The 27483-nt window shown below is 37.6% G+C and overlaps 1 protein-coding gene across 4 annotated transcripts in view; it reads left to right on the top strand.

Moving 5' to 3' along the window:
* Window positions 1–27483, top strand: part of scube3 (signal peptide, CUB domain, EGF-like 3) — a 262184-nt gene that overhangs the window by 80311 nt on the left and 154390 nt on the right. For all 4 annotated transcript variants that reach the window (XM_057817169.1, XM_057817160.1, XM_057817150.1 and 1 more), the window contains exon 3: window positions 19462–19587. In XM_057817169.1, the coding sequence (XP_057673152.1) occupies window positions 19462–19587 (126 nt within the window). The remainder of the gene's footprint in view (window positions 1–19461; window positions 19588–27483) is intronic.

The raw sequence follows: 27483 nt of genomic DNA, 5'->3' as shown, positions 1-27483 counted from the left end.
AGAACTACAAGTCTTTCTATCCATGGATCGCTTTAAGAGAATGTTAATAATGTTAATGCCATCTTGTTGATTTATTGTTATAATAAACTAATACAGTACTTACGTACCATATGTTGAATGTATATATCCGTCTTGTGTCTTATCTTTCCATTCCAACAATAATTTACAGAAAAATATGGCATATTTTAGAGATGGTTTGAATTGCGATTAATAACGATTAATTAATTTTTAAGCTGTAATTAACTCGATTAAAAATTTTAATCGTTTGACAGCCCTACTTTCAAGTCATAAATTAAGATTTTTCTCTCGCAATATTCAATTTGAATCTTGTAATATTACAATGTATGACTTAATTCTTGTAATATTATCACAGTGATACCTCTACATACGAATTTAATTTCGTTCCAGGAATTGGTTTGTAAATCGAAACGGTCGTGTGTCGAACGGGATTTTCCCATAAAAATTTATTTTATTTGTTCTGCAGCCCAAAAACCTATACTAAATCCTTAATAAATACTGCTGGTACAATTACAAATAGCATTTACACATAGCAAAACAATTAAATTACCTGGCGTGCAAGCAGGACTGAACGGGCCCTCGCAGTTTGGCACAATTCGGACAACATGCAACTCGGATGGTTCGCAGTTCAGGGTGGTGGTAGATCGTCAAATCGTGGAACCTCTTTTGTGTTGTGTGCATGGCTGACAGATATCATTTCGCGACTCAACTAGGTGAAAAAAACCCTATTGAAGCGGTCCTACAAAAAAGGGGCACTACTGAGTTGTGCATCCTTACCCCTATTGAAAATCAAAATGAATCTTCTAATTGGGCCAATTCGACCAAGTGTGCCAAATTTTGTGGCTCTATTAGCTGACTAAGTCCCTGAAGAAATCTACTTCAGTTTAATGTCGAACAAAGGGTCGTCATGGCAACAGACAGAGACATTTCCAACCTCAAAGGAACTGGATATGTATTAGTAAAATGAGTGACTTTCTGTTGCCACTAGTTGGCGATGAAGGATTGATGCAAAATAACCACTACAAAATCTTTCAGGGTACGACTCTCATCAAGAACGGGAATTTTGGCGCACATATGTTGTATATCGGCCAAGTTATGACTGTTCAAAATCTGTGGTGAGACAAAAGTCGGATTCGTTCCCAGTGAGGCTTAGACTCTGCCAAGGTTGTCCTTTGTCACTGATTCTGTTCATAAGTTTTATGGACAGAATTGCTAGGCGCAGCCGAAGCGTTGAGGGTGTCCGGTTTGGTGGCCTCAGCATTGCATCTCTGCTTTTTGCAGATGATATGGAGCTGTTGGCTTCATCAAGCGGTGACCTCCAACTCTCACTGATTTTGATGAAGATCAGTACCTCCAAATCCGAGACCGTGGAGATAGGGTGAGAAGCTTGGTCATCCGGGAGGATGAGCGCGCTCCTGAAATCACGTGAATGAGAAAACATTTGATTGGCTGCTTCCTCGTTGTCCATAAAATCTTTTGCAGAAAGATCAATGCAGCCATTTTACCTTTGACATCACGGGGCACAGCCCATCTGGTCAAACTGGTCGTGTCGACCATCACAAGGCATGGCTTTGTATGGGAACTCATCGCGAAATGAGAAAAAAATGTGGCCTGTCTGAGCGCTGCATTACTGTAAAGGACCAACATCTGATGTTGATTTGCCTTGTCGTTTGTAAAACACTTACACTTTGTTTGATGAGAGCCTCGGCCTCACTCAAAATTAGTCATGAGAGCAAAGTGAGGGAGTGAGAAGTGGACAGAGGATGAGAAAAGCCAGGTGCCCAGTGCTCCTTTATGACAAGATGAAATGAAGCAGTAAATTTCCTATACACATGTTGGAGAAAATTAAGACTGCAGCTGAAATGGCAGTCAGAGGAGCCGCCAAGTAGTCAGGGTTATTTCCAGCAGGGGTTTTCAAGACTTTCTTTCCCTCCCAACCCCAAACACTTTGGATCAGTATATTCCACAAAATGTATTTGTGTTATTACAAAGCCATAATCACAATGTTTTCTGTTTTTATTACTGACTGGCTGACATCCATGGACTCTTGCCTGTGGCTTATTCAAGATTGATTTGTGAAGCTTTGGTCAAATATTTGCAAAGTTCAGTCTTTATCAATCACGGGTTTAGTGTTAGCAGACAGTTCCTCAATATTTATATTATTGCGAAGCGAAAGTTAATTTAAGGATGGTGGGGTTTATTTTCAGTTTCTTGCAGGTTTAAGTGACAAAATTAAACTAGCAACATGGACCAACCAGCCATGTATTATGACCTCTTATTATATGTATATATATATATATATATTTGCTTTTAAACAAGCAGTCAACTGAGTGTAAACTTTTTTTTGGGTCACCCTGTAGAGTGGGGAGAACAAATATTTGATACACTGCCAATGGGAAAACCCATTGGCAGTGTATCAAATACTTGTTCTCCCCACTGTATCTGTACATATCTTACCCAAAATACAACAAGAGACACATAATTGCCACTAAAAGAAAGAAAACTTACCGAAATATGTGTGGCGCACAAATAGCAATTTGCATTGCATTGTGAATAAAGCATAAACGTCTCACAACTACTAATTCTCCCACGTTTAGAAGAAATAACATGAGTATGGAACGGCGCTGCCCCCAAGCGGCCGGTGGCATTCTCTTCACTCTTAATGTCCATAAACGGCCTCATTGTAATCTGTCTGAGGCAATATGCCAGTGGGTCATTCATTGCATGCATTAATTGCGTCAAATATTTTAACGTCATTAATTAAAAAACTTAATTAACGCCCGTTAACGCGATAATTTTGACAGCCCTATTGTATGTGTGTGTCTATATATATATATATATATATATATATATATATATATATATATATATATATATATGTATATATATATATATATATATATATATATATATATATATATATATGTATATGTATATATATATATATATATGTATATATATATATATATATATATATATATGTATATATATATATATATATGTACAGTGCCTTGCAAAAGTATTCGGCCCCCTTGAACCTTGCAACCTTTCGCCACATTTCAGGTTTCAAACATAAAGATATAAAATTTTAATTTTTTGTCAAGAACCAACAAGTGGGACACAATCGTGAAGTGGAACAAAATTTATTGGATAATTTAAACTTTTTTAACAAATAAAAAACTGAAAAGTGGGGCGTGCAATATTATTCGGCCCCCTTGCGTTAATACTTTGTAGCGCCACCTTTTGCTCCAATTACAGCTGCAAGTCGCTTGGGGTATGTTTCTATCAGTTTTGCACATCGAGAGACTGACATTCTTGCCCATTCTTCCTCGCAAAACAGCTCAAGCTCAGTGAGGTTGGATGGAGAGTGTTTGTGAACAGCAGTCTTCAGCTCTTTCCACAGATTCTCGATTGGATTCAGGTCTGGACTTTGACTTGGCCATTCTAACACCTGGATACGTTTATTTTTGAACCATTCCATTGTAGATTTGGCTTTATGTTTTGGATCATTGTCCAGTTGGAAGATAAATCTCCGTCCCAGTCGCAGGTTTTGTGCAGATACCTTCCAGAATGTTCCTGTATTTGGCTGCATCCATCTTCTTGTCAATTTTAACCATCTTCCCTGTCCCTGCTGAAGAAAAGCAGGCCCAAACCATGATGCTGCCACCACCATGTTTGACAGTGGGGATGGTGTGTTCAGGGTGATGAGCTGTGTTGCTTTTACGCCATACATATCGTTTTGCATTGTGGCCAAAAAGTTCAATTTTGGTTTCATCTGACCAGAGCACCTTCTTCCACATGTTTGGTGTGTCTCCCAGGTGGCTTATGGCAAACTTTAAACGAGACTTTTTATGGATATCTTTGAGAAATGGCTTTCTTCTTGCCACTCTTCCATAAAGGCCAGATTTGTGCAGTGTACGACTGATTGTTGTCCTATGGACAGACTCTCCCACCTCAGCTGTAGATCTTTGCAGTTCATCCGGAGTGATCATGGGCCTCTTGGCTGCATCTCTGATCAGTTTTCTCCTTGTTTGAGAAGAAAGTTTGGAAGGACGGCCGGGTCTTGGTAGATTTGCAGTGGTCTGATGCTCCTTCCATTTGAATATGATGGCTTGCACAGTGCTCCTTGAGATGTTTAAAGCTTGGGAAATCTTTTTGTATCCAAATCCGGCTTTAAACTTCTCCACAACAGTATCTCGGACCTGCCTGGTGTGTTCCTTGGTTTTCATAATGCTCTCTGCACTTTAAACAGAACCCTGAGACTATCACAGAGCAGGTGCATTTATACGGAGACTTGATTACACACGGGTGGATTCTATTTATCATCATCGGTCATTTAGGACAACATTGGATCATTCAGAGATCCTCACTGAACTTCTGGAGTGAGTTTGCTGCACTGAAAGTAAAGGGGCCGAATAATATTGCAAGCCCCACTTTTCAGTTTTTTATTTGTTAAAAAGGTTTAAATTATCCAATAAATGTTGTTCCACTTCACGATTGTGTCCCACTTGTTGTTGATTCTTGACAAAAAAATTAAATTTCGTATCTTTATGTTTGAAGCCTGAAATGTGGCGAAAGGTTGCAAGATTCAAGGGGGCCGAATACTTTTGCAAGGCACTGTATGTATGTATATGTATGTATATGTATGTATATATACATACATATATAAATATAATATATATATGTTAGAACTAGTTAATACATTATTACTAAAAGGTTAATAAATGATTTATTGTTGAATTGTTCACTGTTAACAGTTTATTAAGCATTTATAATGATGCCTTATAGATAGTTATTATATCGTAAATAAACATTAAGAAACTGAAAAAAACTGAAAGTGGTTAATGAGTTATAAATGACTTGTAAGCTGTATGTTAGTTATTTATATCTATACCTTATAAATTAGTATGATGTATTTATGAACAGTTTGTTCAACATTTATAATGATTCCTTTTAGAATAAATGGCTTGTGACTTGACAGTTATATTAATCATTGATACCTACACCTTATAAATTTGTATTATGTCATTAACAAGCTATAGGTAACTTATTAACTAATGACCTATTAAGTATCAGTTGATAGTTTATTCATGTCATTGGGTTGTTATTCTAAAGTTAGACCTACTCCTCATTTCTTAACTGTTAGTAAATGAGGAATACTTGCAACTTTAGACCAACGTTCCAATAACATATACAAGCTTATAACTAATACTTAACTAACATATTAACTTATACTTTCCAGATCACTTTTTAATTGTTTGCTAACCATCTGGTAAACTGAACAGTAAATAGATTGAACAAGTTGAAGGTACAGAAATTTGATGTGATTTTTAAAATGTCAAAATTTTGTACCTCATGTTTGTTCCACCAATAGACCTTTCTGTGTGATGTGTTTTACCAATGAAACACCACAGATGAAATGTTGAACATTGTGTGAAATGCACATAAACGCACAGATTGAGCCACCACATGTATTTGTGCAGGACATGAAAACAAAATGAATCCAAATTACGCAATTGGCATTTTTGACATTAACATATTGGACCCTCTATAGTTAGTGAACCAAATTCAAGCTACAACCAAACAAATCAACAATATATAATTTATTAACAGTTAATTACTGATCTATTAACTAGTTATAACGGATAGTTATTATAAAGTGTTACAAAAAATATTATCTTATATAGTAACTATCATTTTATGCCTCTTTAAAGTTTGTGATGGTGATTTGTGTTTCGCACTGTAAGAGGTATCCTGTATGTTTTTATATTTTGGGTGTCCAAAATATTGGGAACATCTCTCAGTATGTATGATGCAGTATTATTTTGCAATTAATACCGTGGATACTATTTTTATCAAAACAAATGATTTGATCAAACTCATGCATTAGTCAAAGAGTGTTGTGGTGGGTCACTACACGGTGGATCTGAAAGTGTTTTTAATTTGAATCTTTATTGAGGACCCTGGCTAAACTATTCCCTAACACTTTCTGGGGCTGTGGATCTATGAATTGAGTCACTAGCAGGCTGGAAAAAAATCCCTCAGTTTCAACTTTATCTCACAGTCCTGCTTTCTTTCAATTTATGATGAGTGGGAGGGCAGTGTGGCCAGCCTACCTAGCCAAAAATTGGACCCAAGTAAGAGTAGTGTTACTTCAAAAATAATTACTCAAGTACAAGCAAAAGTAGTCATCCAAAAGTAGTCATTCACTCAAGTACAAATAAAAAAGTATTCGAGAAAAAAACTACTCAAGTACTGAGTAATTCCTTAAAATATCTTATTTATTAAATTTTTTTATTTTAAATTGCACATTTTTTCTCACCATAAGGTCATCTATATGAATTATTATTATTATTATTATAAAATCTATTAGATGACAATATTAGGCCCAAAATAGACCAGAATCATTGAACTCCGACTGAAAAAATAGAAATGAAATTCACCTGTCCCAAGGGCATGACTTTCCTCTCGTCAGTAGGGGATGAAGTTCTCACTTTTTTTTTTTTTTTCACTGCAGTAAAGTACAGATACAGGGGCAAAAAAATTACAAAAGTAAAAGTACAAGTATTTAAGAAAAAAATTACTCAAGTAAAAGTACAAAAGTACTTGCTTTAAAATTTACTTTAGGGTTAGGTAAAAGGTAAAAGTATAGTCTCCCGATGCAAAAATGTGACATATAGATATATTTTATATGCTCTCATTGCTGTTTTTTATTGGTCAACGTCTTATTCACCTGCCTAATCTTGCTTACAGTCGTGTTGCTCCCTCTAGTGCTCAATAACAGTATAGTTGCATGGGTCTAATTGATTGTGCTAGAGGCATGAAAACAAAACTACCAATTCACAATGGGAGAAAACAAAGAAAAGTACAGATACATGCTGTAAAATGTAGTGAAGTAAAAGTAAAAAGTACTACTTCATATGTACTGTACTCAAGTAAGTTGCAGATACACAAAAATGTACAGTAACAAAGTAATTTTACTTCGTTACTTTTCACCACTGCCTCTAGTGGATAAACACATTTTCCACCATGAAACTAAAGCGTTCTCCGGTTTTCCCTGGTCGATCGGTGCCAAATGAGAAATTTTATTTTGGACGGCAGCGCTCCATCTGAAATACCGTATTTTTTTAATTTTATTTTTTTTAACATCACTTTAAAGATGCCACTTGTTGTGATGTTAGAACACCAAAGTGATCATAACACTGGACTGCAAGCTTGTGTTGTCTGTGGTGATGTATCTGTATTTTTACGTCTAATTGGTGTAATGGAGTCATGTGATTATTGTTGCTGCGTATGATTGCGAGACTGGGTGAGCCACTGTGCTGGTAAAAATAAAGAGAGGGAAAAAAAGTTATGACCCTTGTGCAGCCTAAAGTAGCGTAGTAAGAGTGGCGTTTCTTCTTCACAAATGTACTCAAGTAAAAGTAAAAAAGTATGGTATGGTAAAACAACGCTTAAAAGTTCATTTTTCTCAGAAAGTTACTTAAGTAAACATAACTAAGTGAATGTAACGTGTTACCACCCACCTCTGGGTGTTATTCACTTCTTTTTCCTCCTTAGGTAAATTGCATGCTCTACAGCGTTTAAATCTGGGAATTGACTTAGTTGGTCCAAAACCTTTGAGATGTTGAACTCCTGTGTTTTGGGTTAGTAGTTATCTCACCAGGTAGCTTGGTTTCATCTTTCTTTACATTTGTAGATAAAATGTTTCTGTAGACTGCAACGTTTACCTTGTGTCTGTTGTTACAGTATTTATTAGCAATGAATTTTTGTAGGCACGTCTTAGAAGAAACAACGCAAGTTCAAACTATTTTACCACCTCTGTGATTCAAAGATAAGCATGTATTTTAGAGATTTAAAGTATGTTTTTCTGGACTTTCTCGCTTTCTGCAAAGTGAAGCTCAGCCTTCCTATTTATCTTGTTCATGAATAGCTTGCATCTGCTTCGTTTTGATCGTAAAGCCTTCTACAAACAGCAGCTTCTCATAGTGTCACTCCTTTTCTCTCAAGGCTGTTTTCATCATTCATATTTTTTAAAGACCTTTATAGATCTCAAAATGTGTTGTCAATTGAGGTTGTTTTCACTTAATGTTTTTTTAGTACATCAGTCGTTTCCTCTTCAGGACAATGGTTGTGCTGACTGGCATCAATTATGTCCAGTCTTCTTGCAGCTTCAGAGTTGCTGGTTGTTCACCAATTGATGGTTTAAATCGTTTTAATTCTATTAATATGTTTTTTTGATTAACAATTTATGAATTTATACTTGCCAATCGCAGGGCACTAGGAAACAAACAACCATTTAGGCACACACTTATACCTAGGGACAACTTGGAGTGTCCATTAATCTTACCATGCATATTTTTGGAGGGTGGAAGAAGACTAGATTTCTCGAAGAAAACCCACGTAGGTAGGGGAAGAACATGCAAACTCTACACAGCAAGGCCCTTTGAACCCTTTATCTCAAAACTGTTAGGTGGATGTGCTAACCACTCAACCACTGTGCTGACACATTTAGAATTTTATTTGTTCATATTTAAATAAATAAATAAATAAGTAAATAAATACATAAAAGGTTGAATTTTATTTTTTTGTATATATAATTAATAAGGAAAAAAACATAATTATATTAGAGACTCGTCTACCTATGTGACATTACAATTTGATTTAGGTAGGCCACACTTGTAGGGCTGCAGCTATTGATTATTTAAGTAATCTTATATAGACGAGTTTCCTGAGCAAAACCTGGGCGACGCCATCTTTGATCATTTCTGCTCCGAACTTCCGGTTTAGACAGAACAACATGAAGTGCGGCTAAAGTAAGCAGTGTGTTGAAAAAGTTAAAACTGCAAAGTCAAACTAGAGGAACCAACGGAATCTCCAAAAATGGATTCAGCATGAGGTAGATGAGACTCCGAGACTTTCTGTGCTGTGCGTGAACTCCTGAAAGCGCCTATATATATATATGGTTGGAACTGGATTGTTTTGAACAGCGTCTAGCTTCAAAGTGCTTGTATGGATCTACCTCGCCATATGCTCTAGATCGAAACCAGCTGCAGACAAAAAGTTAAGGATGCGCTTTAAACCAAGGATCTACCTCACGGTTGTCCAAACTGGTCCTCAAGGGCTGCTGTGGGTCCTGGATTTTGCCCTACCAATTGAGCACAGACAGTTTAACCAATTAAGTTTCTGCTAAAGCAAGCAGCACCCGATTGCGATCAACTGATTATACTTGAAAGACACCAGATTGGTGAAAAGGTGTCATCTTGTTTTGTTGGAAAGATATCCAGCAGCACCCATCGCGGCCCAATGTGAAATAGTTTGGACAGTGGTTCTTAAACTCGGTTCGATCGAACCCTAGGGGTTTGGTGAGTCGGTCTCAGGGGTTCGGTGGAGCCTCGACCACTGAGGTCAAGGCACACCGACTCATCATGACTATACGCGATGGCGTGCCCCGCTTGGCCGTCACTGGCTGCAGATGATCACGTGACATTGCTTGGCCAGTCAGTGCTGCGAAGAATTTAGTGCACTCAGGAATTATACAACGTCTGAAAGTCAGCGTAGTACGTCGTATAATTACTTTCTTCATATTTTAATCCATACTAACTATGTCGAGCAAAAAGAAGGTGGTCGGACAAATATTTACAATATAGATTCTCATGTATCACAGAACGGGATGGGAGTCAGCATCCTAGCTACATGATTTGCAATGCCAAGTTGAGCAACTCTAGCCTCGCACAGGCAAAACTAAAGGAACACTTCGAGAAGCTACATGGAGATGGGGAATATAAGAACACAACGTTTGCTGAATTCTAAGGTGATCAGAGCCAAATTTGAAGATGAGGCCACTCTGCTTGCTCTTTGATTTGTACCCATTAACAAACAGATCCCCACAACATCATATTAAGTTGCGTACCTGATCGCAAAGCAGGTATGTAATTTGTTGTGGATTCATGCACTATGTTAGTTTTGTTGTGAACGGTTTATTTTGTGCACCAGTAGAAAAACTCTATGTCTTGAATTTGAAAAAAAAAAAAACATATTTTATTTAACACTAAAGTAGGGTTCGGTGAATGCGCATATGAAACTGGTGGGGTTCGGTAGCACCAACAAGGTTATGAACCACTGACCTAAAAGATTGTACAGTGGGGCAAATAAGTATTTAGTCAACCACTAATTGTGCAAGTTCTCCCTCTTGAAAATATTAGAGAGGCCTGTAATTGTCAACATGGGTAAACTTCAACCATGAGAGACAGAATGTGGAAAAAAAAACAGAAAATCACATTGTTTGATTTTTAAAGAATTTATTTGCAAATCATGGTGGAAAATAAGTATTTGGTCAATTCCAAAAGTTCATCTCAATACTTTGTTATGTACCCTTTATTGGCAATAATAGAGGCCAAACGTTTTCTGTGACTGTTCACAAGCTTTTCACACACTGTTGCTGGTATTTTGGCACATTCCTACATGCAGATCTCCTCTAAAACAGTGATGTTTTGGGGCTGTCGTTGGGCAACACAGACTTTCACTCCCTCCACAGGTTTTCTATTGAGATCTGGAGACTGGCTAGGCCACTCCAGGACCTTGAAATGCTTCTTGTGAAGCCACTCCTTTGTTGCCCTGGCTGTGTGTTTGGGATCATTGTCATGCTGAAAGACCCAGCCACTTCTCATCCTCAATGCCCTTGCTGATGGAAAGAGATTTTCACTCAAAATCTCTTGATACATGGCCCCATTCATTCTTTACTTTACACAGATCAGTCGTCCTGGTCCCTTTGCAGAAAAACAGCCCCAATGCATGATGTTTCCACCCCCATGCTTCACAGTGGGTATGGTGTTGTTCGGATGCAATTCAGTATTCTTTCTCCTCCAAACACGAGAACCTGTGTTTCTACCAAAAAGTTCTATTATGGTTTCATCTAACTATAACACATTCTCCCAGTCCTCTTCTGGATCATCCAAATGCTCTTTAGCGAAACGCAGACGGGCCTGGACGTGTACTTTCTTCAGCATGGGGACACGTCTGGCAGTGCAGGATTTGAGTCTCTGGCGGCGCATTGTGTTACTAATGGTAGCTTTTGTTACTGTGGTACCAGCTCTCTGTAGGTCATTCACTAGGTCCCCCCGTGTGGTTCTGGGATTTTTGCTCACCGTTCTTGATATCATTTTGACGCCACGGGGTGAGATCTTGCATGGAGCCCCAGATCGAGGGAGATTATCAGTGGTCTTGTATGTCTTCCATTTTCTAATAATTGATTAGACAGTTGATTTCTTTACACCAAGCATTTTACCTATTGCAGATTCAGTCTTCCCAGCCTGGTGCAGGTCTACAATTTTTTCCATCCATCCATCGACGTACAGTAAGTAGGGATGTCCCGATCCAGGTTTTTGCACTTCCGATCCGATACCGATATTGTTTTGCACTTCCGATCTGATACCGATACTGGCCGATACCGATACCGGCCTATCTGAGCATGTATTAAAGTTTAAAGTTATTTAGCCTCCTTACTTAGTTGTCTGACTCATGTTGAAAAGGGTTTTAGTACTCTTAATAACAACTAGCCAGCTGAATTAGGTGAGTTTGAATAACATACGATGGTTGGTAACAAGAAAATGACCTGTTTATTCAGTGAGAAACACAAAAGATTATAAATAACAAACAGAAATAGCATAGTCAGACAGTAAAACGTGCAAATAATATTGTAAACTGTCAGTAGAAAATCCCACAAATCCCCCAAGCTATTAGATGCTTTTAATGTTTCGTGGATTAGTTACAAAAATTGTATAAAAAGCCTCTCAGGTTTAAATAAACGACTATTTCAGTTTCAAGTTAACATTTTAAAACAGTAAATAAACTACTCAAGTCCCCATTCTGTATCAGCAGCTTTAAACTACATTCAATTAATTTAATTTTGCGAATCAACTGTTAAAGTTGTTAAAATTGCTCCCGTTATTCCATAATTTCCCTTCTGTCTACTTTTGACATGTGAAAGTTTTAAAACTGTTTTGAAGATAGATTCAAGTCGAGATTTTGCCGATTTAGGAGTATTTTAGATAAAAAGTTAATTAGGTTTGCTTGGAAGGTTCACTACAACAGCCTACAAGGGTAGTCTCCTGCTTTAAGATGGCGGCTGTTTACTAACGCACCTAGTTTTCAATGCATGTGTTGCCCACGCTGTCGAGTCTGTATTTTGCATCTAGTTCTACATACATATGATATCTATTAGACAAGCATGTTTACTCTCGGGACGCAATGCAACGCAATAATCGGAATTTGGATGTTTGTGAATCGTTCTCGAATCTTCCACGGCAGAATCGCTCAAGGATGGAATGACGTCAGGGCATGTTTCCGACCTCCGACTAGGAAAATATCATTGGAACAACACTCGAACTAGGAGGTCCAAGTCGCGAAGTCGGAGAAAAGATAACTACCCCGACTTCCAAGTTGTTTCAATCTGACGTCACTGGACAAAATGGCGCTCAAGAAAACGAATGATAATACAATAATGAAGTAAATCAAGTTTATTTGAGACGCCATGTATTTTTTTTCCTCATACAGTGAATTATCTTTGTTGTGCTATGATTTTATATTGACGATCAGCAAAGGATGTAACTAAAAAAAGGCAGTTTACATTGTGGGCTATAACGCAGCCGTCGTTTTTTTCTCTACTATTTGATCACTTATAGGAAGGCAGGTTCGCTGGAGGTCAAAATGTCTTTGGATGGCCAAAATAAAAAACACCTCGTCGCGATCCGCCATCTTTGTTGTTTACATTTGCTTGGAACGCTTTGAGGTCGGAACTGGTACCATCCGAGTGGGATAAATCCGACTTCCCACTTCTCTGGAATGCAGCATAAGTGTTGTATGGTGCGTTTTTACTCACGAGAGAAATGGCTCGTCATCCAGAATGAATTCTTGATTCTTCTTCTTGCAGTGACTCTTGTTATTCCCTGCGCTTTGGGACTGTCGAGTGCCAGTTTGTCACGAATAGCAAAAGTTTCTGCCAGTGTTGGTTGCGAAGGACCTTTCTTTTTGTCTTCGGTTTTCTTAACATACTCCTCATGGTATTTCGCTAAATGCTTGATTAGGTTGGTTGTATTAAAACTTCTTACAGCTTTACCATCACGCTTGACTTTATTGTGGCATATGTTGCACTCTGCCTCTTCGTCTTTGTCGTCCTTTAAGGTGAAATGATCCCAACACAGCTGACATTTTTACCGATAAAGTCTCTCGGTAAATTGGGAGACGGTAATGTAGTGTGTTGAAGGTGTGCCGTAAAATGCGGACCGGATATTAGGGAAATTGAAGCAAAAACTGGAATGGATTATGTAAATCGGTGCGCTGGAAAACCCAGACTGGACTTTCGAAAAAAAACTGGATCGGAAGTCTGGATCGGGATTTTTCCGTGTCGGCCGATCCGATACCGATGTGCATTTTTTGCCCATATCGGCGTCCGATCCAAATATCGGATCGGGACATCTCTAACAGTAAGTGTTGTTGTGAGGCACATCAATTTGTCTTCCCTTGCCTAAAAACAACGTTGAATTTATGCGTTGACATAATTGTGCCATCCTACACGTACTGATTAGCAACAGGCTGGCAGCAGATAGCATGTGTTGCAGCCACAGCAGTAAAGTAGTTGTAATAAATAATATTAAACAAATTACAATCATCATCGTAATAACAATATCAAAGACAACAAGTCGTTTCATACGCAAGATTTTAGCTTTAGTATTTTTTTGAGCACCGGACACATGAAAATGCAGGGATAAGAAGAACATACGTTCTACAACACTAGTGGCAACATGGCTACATAAACTCCCGGTCTTTGTGGTGGCCCAGGCTTGGCTCCACATCTGCCTTCATGAACATGTTGTCCTCCCATGTCGTGATGATGGCAGATGGATGTCGTATTTCCAAATGGTCTTTTTTGAGGGATTTTGATGAGTAATGTTACTCCAGTTCCACTGTTGTTTTGGATGGAGATAGTGTAAAACCGAACTCGTGAGCTGAAATGCGGAAATAAAGCGGAAGTACCTTGGAAACTTGTCTATACACTTATATTGGTTGAAATTAAAAAAATGTCAAAGGTGTGACCTACATTTTTTTTTTTTTTTTTTTGGGGGGGTAGGTATGAAAAGTTCGGTTCAATTCAATCAGTTAATATAAACATCTTTAATGTGAAAGATGTTATAAAATGTATAATGTAATAATGTGTAGAACAAGAAAGGTAACGTCAGTTACTTTACTGAGTAATTAATGACTCTTTCAATTAGGTAATTCAGGTACTAAATTACTTTTTTAGAGAAGTAATTTGTAACTGTAACTAATTACTTTTTTTAAAGTAAGATTAACAACAATGGTAAGCAGGGCCATATTTTGTGTTTAAACTAGGGCTGTCAAACGATTAAAATTTTTAATCGAGTTAATTACAGCTTAAAAATTAATTAATCGCAATTAATCGCAATTAATCGCAATTCAAACCATCTATAAAATATGCCATATTTTTCTCTAAATTATTAAGATAAGACACAAGATGGATATATACATTATATCCGTACTGGACGTAGACAAACGCGCTGGCCCTCAACGGCTTCCATACGCTTTTGCGTACCGATGGCTGACCACTGTATTTGCGGCGGACACGAGAAAATAACTTCTCAAAATGTCGAAGAGGCAGGCCCTACTGAGTAATTATTTCGTGTTCCCCCGTCAAAAGACAGACAGACGACAGAGACGTCACCGGAGCTACCGGGAAAAAAAGACTTTTGCTGAAAAGTGGCTGCAGGAGGTACCATGGCTAGAAGTAAATGATGCTCGCATGGAAATGCGGTACAAAATGTGCCGTGAGAATCCCAATGTCGCTGATAAGAGCAACGCATTTTTTGTAGGGTCAAAGAATTTCAGCCATCCAAACTTTGAAAAGCACGAAAAAAACAGAGCATGTGGCAAGCAAACTATCGATGTCAGACAGGACCGCTCTCGCCCTATGGACAAGTGGTGGAATAAAGGTAATGAAAACAGCGCCATGCACTGACAAACGTGTTTTTGTTCGCATTTTACAAAGCTAAACATGCACGTTGAATGAGGTCTTATGAGGAGGACATCCCACTTTTACAAAGGCTTGGAGTTAATGTGGGAGCTGCATAATGCCCTTTATTTTGGATTGGTGCTTTTATGTTTATTTCTTTACATTTCACTTTAAAGTAATGGCAATTTTGTTGTGCAAGTTGATGTTAATCAAGCATTAATTGTTAATGTAATTAATAAGTTAATTGGCTCTAAGTAAAGCTTGTCATAATTTTATCGCATCAGGCGGGTCGGCTCTCAAGCTCAAAGAGGACCAAGTCACATCTCCAGGTCCTCCTCTGAGAACCTGGGCAAAAAAAATATGTGCACCCCTGATTATAACAATAAATCAACAAGATGGCATTAACATTATTAACATTCTGTTACAGCGATCCATGGATTGAAAGACTTGTAGTTCTTAAAAGAAAAATGTTAGTACAAGTTATAGAAATTTTATATTAAAACCCCTCTTAATGTTTTCGTTTTAATAAAATTTGTAAAATTTTCAATCAAAAAATAAACTAGGAGCCCACCATTGTTGATGTCAATAATTACTTACACAATGCTCATGGATGCTGAAGCCTGTAAAATCAGTCGCACCCAAGCGCCAGCAGAGGGCGGCAAAACTCCATAAAACACAATTAACAAGCAGTTCACTGTACTGTCATTTAAATCTGTCTGAGCGGGGGGAGTGCGTTAATTGCGTCAAATATTTTAACGTGATTAATTAAAAAAATTAATTAACGCCCGTTAACGCGATAATTTTGACAGCCCTAGTTTAAACATTATTTTTTTCCCTTATCATTTCTCTAAGAAATGTGTGATTTGCATACGTACACACTTTGTGCAACAGTCTTTCACATGAAGGTCATTTATACTAGGTGTAGGCATTAAAAGTTGAAATAAAGTTTTATTTGGTATTATTATTTGGAAGGTAGTCTACTGAAAGTCATAGTAGAGTGGTACCTCTGCTTAGAAACGTCTCTACATACAGAATTTTCAGGTTAAGACATGCCTCAACGGGAAAATATTGCCTCTTATTATGGAAGAAGTTTCAGGATATGAAAGGCAAAAATACAGCATCGCTGGTACTCGCAGTTTACTGAACGTAACGTACTTATAGGTGCTCTGTCATTGACAATTGCCTTGCATTACTGGCATCCAATTGGCTAAGAGGGACCTCTACTGTATGTGTGTATCCTAGCATCCCTTTCATTCGCCCCTCGTGTTGCAACAGCTTTACATGAGTGTATCAACTTTTATTCTTTATTCTTGTTTTTTTACATTATGCACAACTCTGATGTCTTAATAGTCAGGAGGCTGCAGCTGAAAGATAGCCCCTCCACAGAGGAGATGGCGGATCCTTAATCTTAATGTTTATTGTGTAATAGTGTAACTAACATGCATTTGTTGTTTTGATGCATTTTTATACTTTATAATAGATGTATGCCTGAATTTTGGGGGGCTTTGAACGAAATAGGGCATTTACATGGAAAACGTGACTCTACTTACAAAATTTTCAAGTTACGAAACTACTTCCAGAACCAATTAATTTCGTAAGTAGAGGTATCGCTGTCAGTATTCTTAGTTTGTTCACACCTTGCTGTTGCGACTTTGCAAGCCTGAAAACTGCACAAAAGGAATGGAGGAGAATCGACTGAAAATGTGTGTGTTAAAAGAGAAGTGGGCAAATGACGGGTGATTTTGTGCTGAGCTTGGTGAATTCCGCTGATGTGTGGGAAGAAGAGACTCGGTGAGCAGAGAGTGTTCTTTGTCTTGGTCCCATCCCTCTGCTGTCAAGTCCAATTAAGCCTTGAGAGCGGCAGCCTCAAAGAGAAGCTGAACGACCAGGATCATAGAGCCTAAATGGGCCAGCAAGTGCTGAGTGCTTGTGCACACTGTTCGCAATCCATCGTGTTCTGGTCTACTCAGTGGGGCCCTACAACCATCATTATAACCATAACAGACAACCTCACTCTCAGTGTCAAACTAATCTGCCATCTTTCTGTAAACGTCAACTTCTGCTCCGTGTTTATGTGACACAATTCTCAAGTTGTCACACTATGAACAAACTTTGTGTTGTTAATTCTTTATATAAAAATGCATCATTTTCTCCTTTGCAATTTTAATTTTACAACTGGAATTTTTTAAAATATTCCCATAGTCAGAGGTGGGTAGAGTTTTTTTTACTCAAGCAAGAGTATTAATACTTCAAAATTATATTACTCAAGTAAAAAAAGTAATTTACTCAAAATTTACTCAAAACTCAAAAGGTTCAAGTGAAAAAAAGTCTTTGGTGAAATAAATACTCAAGTAATGAGTAACATTATGGGGAACTGCTTAATTTTTTTAATTTTTTTTTAACAATTATATATTTTTTTCTCAGCACAACATCATCTAGATAAAATGCTATTATTATACTGTACTATAAACTATTAAATGAAAATATTCGGCCAAAACAATAAACAAAAATAATTGAATTCCGACAAAAAAAATCTACAGGAAAAAACATCACCCTCTAGTGGAGAAAACATTTCCTACCATGAAATTAAAACAATCATATCTCCGATTTTCCGTGGTCCATCAGTGCCAAATAAAGATTAGGAGAATGGTTGAAAACAGCGTTTTTGAGTGTTTTTGGCATAATAATGAAGCACTCTCTCTAAACTCTATATGAACTGTTATTGTTATACTGTACTATAAACTATTAAACTACCATATTAAGACAAAAATGTTAACAAAAATCCCGACCAGAAGATCTGCAGAGCACAAACTTCATCGTTCCAAAGAGCATGAATGCCCTCTACTGGAGGAAACATTTCCTACCATAAAATTAAAACAATCATATATCCATTTTTCTGTTGTCTATCATTACCAAATAAAAATTAGGAGAGGAGCTGAAAACTATGTTTTCGAGTATTGTTGGCATAGTAATAATAAAGCACTCTCTCTGAACTCTATATGAACTGTTATTACTATATTGTACTATAACCTATTAAATGACCACATTAGGTCAAAAATATTGACAAAAATCATTGAATTCAGACTAGAAAAATCAACAGAACAGAAACATTACCTCCCAAAGAGCATGAGCGCCTGATAGTGGAGAAGACATATTTCCTTCCTTCCTACCATGAAATGAAAACAATCATATCTCAGTTTTTTCCGTGGTCTATTGGTGCAAATAAAAATTAGGAGAGAGGTTGAAAACCATACTTTCAAGTAAAGTTGACGGCAGCTCTCTATGTGAAATAGTTTATTTTGCACGATGGTTTAAAGACACCGCATAATTGAACAGGCCAATTTGATCGCAGGACTTCTGACTGGAAGCTTGTGCGTGGTCAAATTGTCAATTGAGGTCGACTGACATGGGGTTTTCAAATGCCGATTCAGATACCAATATATAAAAAAAAGTTTTATCCGATTTTCGATATCCAAAACCGATTATGTAAGCCGATAAACTTTTTTTTTTTTTTTTTAAAGAAAGTATATTATTAAATACAATTAAAAATAAATAAATAAATGCTTCAACAGCTTCCAATATACAACGATCAAATCAAATTAAAAAAAAAAAAAAAAAAAAAGATATATCGGGCAAACTGTAATTGTAACATCTGATTGGTATAATGGAGTCATGTGTTTATTGTTGCGACATCTCGTTGATGAAACTGGTAAAGCCACTGTGTAAATGTAACAGATTAAATGTAATGCCTTACTACCTACCTCTGCTCTTAGTACTTACATATTGTAGATACACTGCTGGCCTTGAGATTGGCCATGCTTCCTCACAATTTTGGTTATCAAGTCCTCAGACAGTTATTTGGTCTTCTTTCTTTTCTGCATGCTCAATGTGGTACACACAAGGACACAGGACAGAGGTTGAGTCAACTTTAATCCATTTTAACTGGCTGAAAGTGTGATTTAGTTATTGCCACCACCTGTTATGTGCCACAGGTAAGTAACAGGTGTTGTTAACTACACAAATTAGAGAAGCATCACATGATTTTTCAAAGGGTGCCAATACTTTTGTCCAGCCAGTTTTTGGAGTTTTGTGTAAGATAATAAAGATTTATTTTTTTCCCCATTCTCTTTTGTGTTTTTTAATTGCAAGCAAAATAAATGAAGATATTATTACCAAAGCATTTTTAATTTTCTGGGAGAAATTAAATATTATCTGACAGATTTGCAGGGGCGCCAACACTTTTGGCCAGCAGTGTATCTACTGTAGATATGCAGTTTTGTATTCTTAGCTGAATTATACTTGAGCCACCAATCCTTTACCAAAATCCATCAGGTACTAAGTGGACCATGACAAGTTTGAGCAGTTAAAGTGCCCTCTTTCATACCTACTTTTGTTATTGTTTTTTGTTTTTGCAGATGTCGATGAGTGTGCGACCGAATACAACGGTGGCTGTGTCCATGAGTGCATCAACATCCCAGGAAATTACAGGTGCACATGCTATGATGGCTTCCGCTTGGCACATGATGGGCACAATTGTCTAGGTGAGTGTGTGATTTGGTTGTGAGTGCATGCCTAGGTATGTTGGTGTGTGTCTGCGAGTATGTGTGTTCCAGTGCGTTTGCATTCTTTCCTTTCTCCGGGGGAATTTTGTCTTTGATAGTCTATTGAGAAAACCCTCTGTATCGATGATTGGTGGGAGTAGGTTTTAAGGGAGTCCAAAGTTACTGTGACAAAATTCAAGCATGTTTAGTGAAGTTCCCACTAAATTTTAACCCCCTCACACTAAAATTAAAAAGAATAAAGGATTAAAGATTAAAAAAAAAGGCATCCAATCCATTTTGATTGGGAGGGCTGGCAGCGCTCATTCGCCGTCCGTGACAGTGAAACATGATCACTCACTTCCAGTTGAAATGGATTTAATGTCTATGACTTCACTGTCAATGGCAGTGAATGAGTTCAGATTTAAAAATCTTTCACTTTTGTTTTCGCCTTCAAGTAGATGCTAAATCAAGTTAAGAAATAATAATAAAATGTAATAATCAATAAAAAAAAAAGAAATAGTAATGATGAAATAAATGCATTTTATGTGTGCCCTGCGACTGACTGGCAGCCAATTTTGGGTGTACCCTGTCTACTCCCCATGGTTTGCTGGGATAGGCTCTAGCACCCCCTGGACTATCATGAGGGTGATTGGCACGGAAGATGAATAATTGTGTGTATGGTGCAAATTAGGGACAACAAACATCTATGGTTTAAAGAAAAAAAAAGAAGCTTTGGGCTGCTTTGATTTGGAATGTCGCTAATTCACAATGGGCCTCAAGGAGTCAACACATCACTTTATTCAAATCATGGAAACTTATACAATCTTGTTTGCGACTCACACAAAAGTTAAATGAACAACTGAGTATCAGAAATTGAATGAGGGTATTGGATTATTTGAAGTCATGTTTGAAAGACAAATAGGACAGAATATGAAATCGTATTTGTATATATGTATCATATGATTAGATGTGTAATAAACCTCACTAATGGAAAATCCAAGGAAATAGTAGAAATTATTTGTAAAATGAATTTGTAGGCATGCTTAAAAAAGATGTTAAAGACTTGTCAAGTCAATGAGGACTCCCGTTTTTCATTCATTTTTAGCCTATCAAGCACACATCTCCGAAAATTGGTGACTCCAGTCTGACTCATGTCATTTGACTGAAATACCCAACCTCCGACAGTGACACATGGCACATCGAGTCGTCTTCCCTAGCCTAATAGTGTTTTCCAGCTGTAAACAAACGAACAAAAAACTTGTAACACATGCATTTATGCGTTGACATAATTGTGCCATCCAACACGTACAGATTAGCAACAGGCTAGCAACAGATACAGTAGATGTAGTAAATAATATTAAAGATCATCATAATTACAAACATCATCGTAATAACTATATCAAAGGCAACAAGTCGTTTCATGCGCAAGATTTTAGCTTTTGTATTTTTTGAGCACCGGACACATGAAAATGCAGGGATAGGAAGAATATACCTTCCATAATATAGCGGCAACATGGCTACAAAAATACCCGGTCTTTGTGGGTGCACGAGCTTGGTTCCACATCTGCCTTCATGAACATGTTGTCCTCCCCAGTCATGATGATGGCAGATGGATGTAGTATTTCCAAATTGTCTTTTTTAAGGGATTGTGATGAGTAATGTTACTCCAGCTTCACTGTTGTTTTAGATGGAGAAGTTCGAAAACGAAAGTTGCTTGCAGACATAGGGAATTAAAGTGGAAGTACCTCGGAAACTTTTCTATCAAATAATGTGTTTTCTTGCTCACCATAGAGGGAGTGATGTCACGATGACGTCACCTCGCTTAGTAACGGGTCGCCATTTTGCGAAGGGGGAACGCGCAGCTAAACATTCCATTGACAAACGTCTGAAATTCATATATTTCAGGTGTGTTTTGCATCTTTTTGATAAAAACGTCTTAAACATAGCTTATTATTATCACGAGTCACTGCCGACAGACGCGAGGAGGCGGTACAATTTAAAATTACCGTGTATTGGCTTGGAAATTTGCCCTTACAAACTTGCAGCTGATTGCTGGATGAACAATCCGAAGGAATGTCCTGCAGTGGAGTTCGGAAACATTTACAACTACCTCATAAAGTCACCTAGTAAGTTGACCTTTATCAATTCTAGGCGACGAGTACTCACTATTTTTGTTTTTATTTATTTTTTAAAAAACCTTTTCATTGCCTTTAAGATACTTTTTGCATGTATTACCCTCTAATCCTTTTAACCATTGTTTTTTTTGGGTTAGCTTTGAAGCAGTTGACCACATTAGTCACGTAGCGTATTTAAACCGTCCTTATTTTATATAACTACGTTTACGTATTTTCTTAAGGCGTTTTTTTAGTACGTTCTGCCTGTATGCATCTTAACATAACAAGTTTAGAGCGCACGGTAGTACTTTGGGTGTCAAATTCGACTCGTGTAGGACGTTTCACCGATGTAGCACATTTTGGCAGAACACGGTAATTCACCTCCAAGCGTTATTTAATTATTTAAGTTACGGTAATAATAACCACTGCATAGTCTATTGAATTGTAGCAGCTAATTGGGGCAAAAAATAATCGATTAAAGTTTACTCACCAGTAATAAAATGTCGGCTGCAAACGTAAATTTGCTTGGATTTAGGCTTCCACAGGCTAGAATAGTCCACGGAACTGTCTTCTTTTACTGTTCCTCGATTAATTGCTTTCAGCCATTTGTTTCTCCTTTTCTTCTCGCGAGGAAGAATGAAGAACTTCAAATGCGGCTCCGAACTCTTCCTTGTGTAACAACCCGCAACACAGCAACTTTTAGCCATTCCGATAGAAAAAAGACGGCAAATAAGACGAAAGTTCAATGCGTTTGTATTACAAGTGACTCGTCTTTTGCCCCACTGTCAATATGGCGACGCTTTGTTGTGGCTGGTGACGTCATTAAATGCCTGGATGTCCGACTGCCTCTATAGACATCACCCCTGTTTTGGGCTATCCACCTGACGTAAAACCTTTTATTATAGCGAAGTGAATTGAGAGCAGCAACTCCTTCATGCTTTTAGCCTTAGCCTACACTAGTCGCTAGCTACACCAGAGCTCACATTTAGACAAAGTCACTCAGGCATTTTTAATGGGGGCACTCAATGTGGTACGATCATATCCGATCAGTCACTTAGTGGAAGTGCTGTCATTTCAGGAATAAGGTAATTTTTAAAATGAAAAGCACCTGCATCTTCTTGGTTCGGTAATGAACGAGAATGGTACAGCATTAGTCATATTTAACCACATCCTCCAAATGACTGAGTGTGTCATTTCGATTTATGCGTCACACTGTGAAATAATGGCCATGTCATTTTGCACATGAAGCTCATCCTCGTGGAAACCAGAAGTTCGTTGGGTTCTTCCTTGGCCTACAGTATGCCTCAATGAAATCTGCTGCATACCTCTTCAACAGAGCATTTTCTTTACTCTGTCTACTCATGTGGTCATTTCCTTCCTCTCTTTCCTTTACTTTCCTCTTTTCTACCTAGCATGGATCTGCAATGCAGGGCTATTTTCCAAGCCATTTAGAAACTGCATCCAATTGTGAGTGGATCATTTGATGTGCCAAGAATCAGCTCCTGACTTGCATGCAAGTTCTCTATCTGATTGCAATAAATGGTCATATGATGGTACAATCAGTTTTATCGATCAGTCAGTTCACAGACGTGTAGATGCCTGTAAAATGAGGATTCCCGGATTTTAAACTGTATTCACATTAGTTAGAGATCCAAACCAAAACATTGCCTCAGTTGCTCTGTGTTATTTTTTTGTGAAATTTGAAATAATTGAACTAATAAAAAAGAGGGAATGCCCAACTGAGAGGAGATTCATTGCAGCAATCACTTAACACTAGAAAACCCAAGGAGGGATCAGTTGATGAATATACCTTTTGTGCCCAGAGAGGGATCATCTGATCCTAATTTGCACATCTATTGTGGTCGTTGATGGTGGTCGTTTGTTACTCACGCCTACGGACAATTTGGAATGATCAATCAGCCTAGCATGCACGTCTTAGGAATGTGGGAGGAAACCGGAGTCTTTTTCTATCTCTACATAGAGAAAGAAAGAAAAAAAAAAAAAGCAAATGTGTATGTATGTGGGAATGAAGCATTTAGCTACAGTAAATATGCCACAGACCTAATGTGGATGTGTAGCTGAACAGGTTGACTTTCATAGTATATTGAACTATATTTTAGCAATCCTTTTTTTTTTTTTTTTTTTTTTTTTTTCATCTTGAATCCATTTCCAGCAGGCTTATAATGTAGACTCTAAGCCTAAACCAATGTAGGATAACAAAGACAAAATAACCGAATTTCAATCTCTGAAAGATTTATTTAGAGCAAAACAAAAAACTGTACAGTGTACGGTATACAATCCTGACACATCACTGGGTAAGGCGTACAGCATGAGCCACAAGTCAATCGGCCACATTTCTGACACACATGAGACATTTTTTCCCCCCCGTACACTTTTTTATTTGGCAGCGCCTCCTTTTTGCTGGTGGACTGTGTGTCATGGGAACAAATAAATCTTTCAGAAATTAAATTTGGGTTGTTTTGTCATTGTTATCCTATGTTGCTTTACACTGGAACCACCAGGGGTTTTGGTGCTTCCTAAAACTACCAAGGGTGTCCCATTTTGGGACACCCTGGGATCCGCCCCCAAGCCGAGCCCATCTCATTTCTACCCCTCGGCACACCCCTCGGCCCACCCCTTGGCCCTTCAAATGAAGCAATAAGGGGTAGGGGTAAGGTGTAGGGCTTGAAACATCACCCTAAGAATTGGGACACCTCTTTACACTCGCGTACGTCATAAGTCCGTTCGAACAGTTGTTACGTAACCAAAAGCGACGATAAAAAGTGCACTAAGTGCACTTGTGCGTTTAGCAAAACTGAAAAACAAAACAAACATTACAAATGAAGAAACACAATGAACAAGCATTACAATAAGTGGTGTCGATTTTTAATTTAGTACACCCCTAAATAGTGCACTTTTTATCGTGATTAATTTTTTTAAACTATCACTTTTCTGACTGAAGAAAACACATTGAGAGTAGATAATACTGGTCATCAGCTGTTAGAGTATTATTTGGATGTATCAAGCTTGTTTCATTGAATTTAAGCAAAGCAAACAAAACAAACACTTGTTACAAACGGAAGGGTCCACAACACATGCACACAGATGTGGAGCACTAGTTCAGTTTAATTTAGTTTTGTTTCAAATTCAGATATGGTTTCAAATTCAATGTAATATTTACACCATTGTATGAAACCTGAATGATAGTTTGTTTCTGAACCAAGAGTGGTATTTACTAGTCTTGCATATTTTCTTCCCAGCCATTTCATGTGAGGTGCTTTTCTTGTTACCACTGTTGCTTGGTGTGCTTAGTTGTAGTATTTCTAAATATCTATGAATATAAATGTATATCCACAGTAAATTGTTAACTATTCTTTTCAAAAATGTTTTTTTAACATGTAGAGGGTATTCAAACAAATACATCCGAATGAATTAGAATTATTAAAATACTGTTATCAAAATATTCTCAGAAGTTTAGCAGTTAGTGTCAAGTAAGAAATAAGTGTCTGATAGTCAAGCTACTTCAGCTGAAGAGGGGGTTGGGGCGAAACAGGCTCAGTCAGGCTACTTTAGCTGAGGAGGGGGATGGGCGAAACAGGCTCTGTCAGGCTACTTTACCTGAGGGGGGTTTAGGCAAAACCTTGCTGAGTGAGGCTGCTTTCTCTTTCGCTACTACTATTAGTCAGGCTACTTTCAGACACTTATTTCTTACTTGCCTACTGTAGGTTGATAAATTTGTAGGTAGATCTGTCTATGTCTTAGTCAATCCCCAAAAAAAGGTTCCTTCAATCAAAGTATATATTTTCAATAGAAAATAAAAGTCACTTGAATGAAAGCAAAATGTTTTTGAATGCAAAAGTTGCCTGAATGATAGCTTGTTTCTGAACCAAGAGTGGTATTTACTAGTTTTGCATATTTTTTTCCAGCCATTTCATGTGAGGTGTTTTTCTTGTTACCACTGTTGCTTGGTGTGCTTAGTTGTAGTATTTCTAAATATCTATGAATATAAATGTATATCCACAGTAAATTGATAACTGATCTTTTCAAAAATGTTTTTTTTTTAACATGTAGAGGGTATTCAAACAAATACATCCGAATGAATTAGAATTATTAAAATACTGTTATCAAAATATTCTCAGAAGTTTAGCAGTTTAGTGTCAAGTAAGAAATAAGTGTCTGACAGTCAGGCTACTTTAGCTGAAGAGGGGGTTGGGGCGAAACAGGCTCAGTCAGGCTACTTTAGCTGAGGAGGGGGATGGGCGAAAACCTTGCTGAGAGAGGCTGCTTTCTCTTTCGCTACTACGACTAGTCAGGCTACTTTCAGACACTTATTTCTTACTTGCCTACTGTAGGTTGATAAATTTGTAGGTAGATTTTTGTATGTCTTAGTCAATCACAAAAAAAAGGTTCCTTCAATCAAAGTATATATTTTCAATAGAAAATAAAAGTCACTTGAATGAAAGCAAACTGTGTTTAAATGCAAAAGTTGCCTGAATGATAGCTTGTTTCTGAACCAAGAGTGGCATTTACTAGTTTTGCATATTTTTTTCCAGCCATTTCATGTGAGGTGTTTTTCTTGTTACCACTGTTGCTTGGTGTGCTTTGTTGTAGTATTTCTGAATATCTATGTATATCAATGTATATCCACAGTAAATTGTTAACTGATCTTTTCAAAATTGTTTTTTAACATGTAGAGGGTATTCAAACAAATACATCTGAATAAATTAGAAGTATTAAAATACTGTCAAAATATCCTCAGAAGTTTAGCAATTTATTGTCAAGTAAAAAGTGTCTGAGAGTAGCCTGACGCCCAACCCCCTTCCACAGCTAATGGCTGGTTGCAAGTAAAGAAACAGCAGCCTGACTTGTTCAAACACATTTTGCTTTCATTCAAGTGACTTTTTTTTCTTGATTGAAAATATATATTTTGATTGAAAGAACTTTTTTTGGCTTGACCAAGAAATAAACAAATCTACCTACAAATTTATCAACCTACAGTAGGCAAGTAAGAAATAAGTGTCTGAAAGTAGCCTGACTAGTAGTAGTAGTAGCGAAAGAGAAAGCAGCCTCACTCAGCAAGGACTCGGCAAAAGGATGACCGGAAGTTAAAAAAAAAAAGGACGACACTTTTTATATTGCTATATGTGCTTTGTGACTATCTGTAAGGACCTCTGTGAAGTCCCCCCCCCCCCCATCAGACGCAAATTTATATAGAAATGATGTCAATCATTTGTGCTGTAAAAGTTTTGTTTGAGCTGCTTTCGTTGTAGAGATACTTACAATTCTTATATAGGTAAATCTGAGGTCAGCTAGCCCCCCATTTCAATTAACAATTGTGTCAATCGTTTGTGCTGCAATGGTTTTGTAGATCAGTATTATGCTTTTATTCAGATATTAATTTCGAGTGGTTATGTCACTCGTAGCTTTTCCTTAGCTTAGCTCCCGTGGCTAATGCAGCATACCAACTCCCAATAACAGAGGGGTGTCCTAGCTACCTACCTAACAAGCACGATCATAACACAAACACATTCGGGTCCGTTTCGCAGTAAATTGGGGGGCTTTAGATATTAATTTTGAGTGATGACGTCACTCTAAGCCCCTCATTTACTGCAAAATGGTCCTGAAGTGCTGCCATTGGTATGCTCTATGAGCCACGGGAGCTAAGCTAAGGAAAAGCTACGAGTGACGTCACCACTTAAAATTAATATCTCAATAAAAGCATAATACTGATCTACAAAACCGTTGCAGCACTAACTAGCACAAATGACAGACACAATTCTGA

This window comes from Corythoichthys intestinalis, chromosome 2 (assembly GCF_030265065.1).
Source record: "Corythoichthys intestinalis isolate RoL2023-P3 chromosome 2, ASM3026506v1, whole genome shotgun sequence".
In the NCBI taxonomy this organism is placed as follows: domain Eukaryota; kingdom Metazoa; phylum Chordata; class Actinopteri; order Syngnathiformes; family Syngnathidae; genus Corythoichthys; species Corythoichthys intestinalis.
The sequence above is the reverse complement of the archived record's forward strand: the minus strand, read 5'-3'. Positions and strand labels throughout refer to the sequence as shown.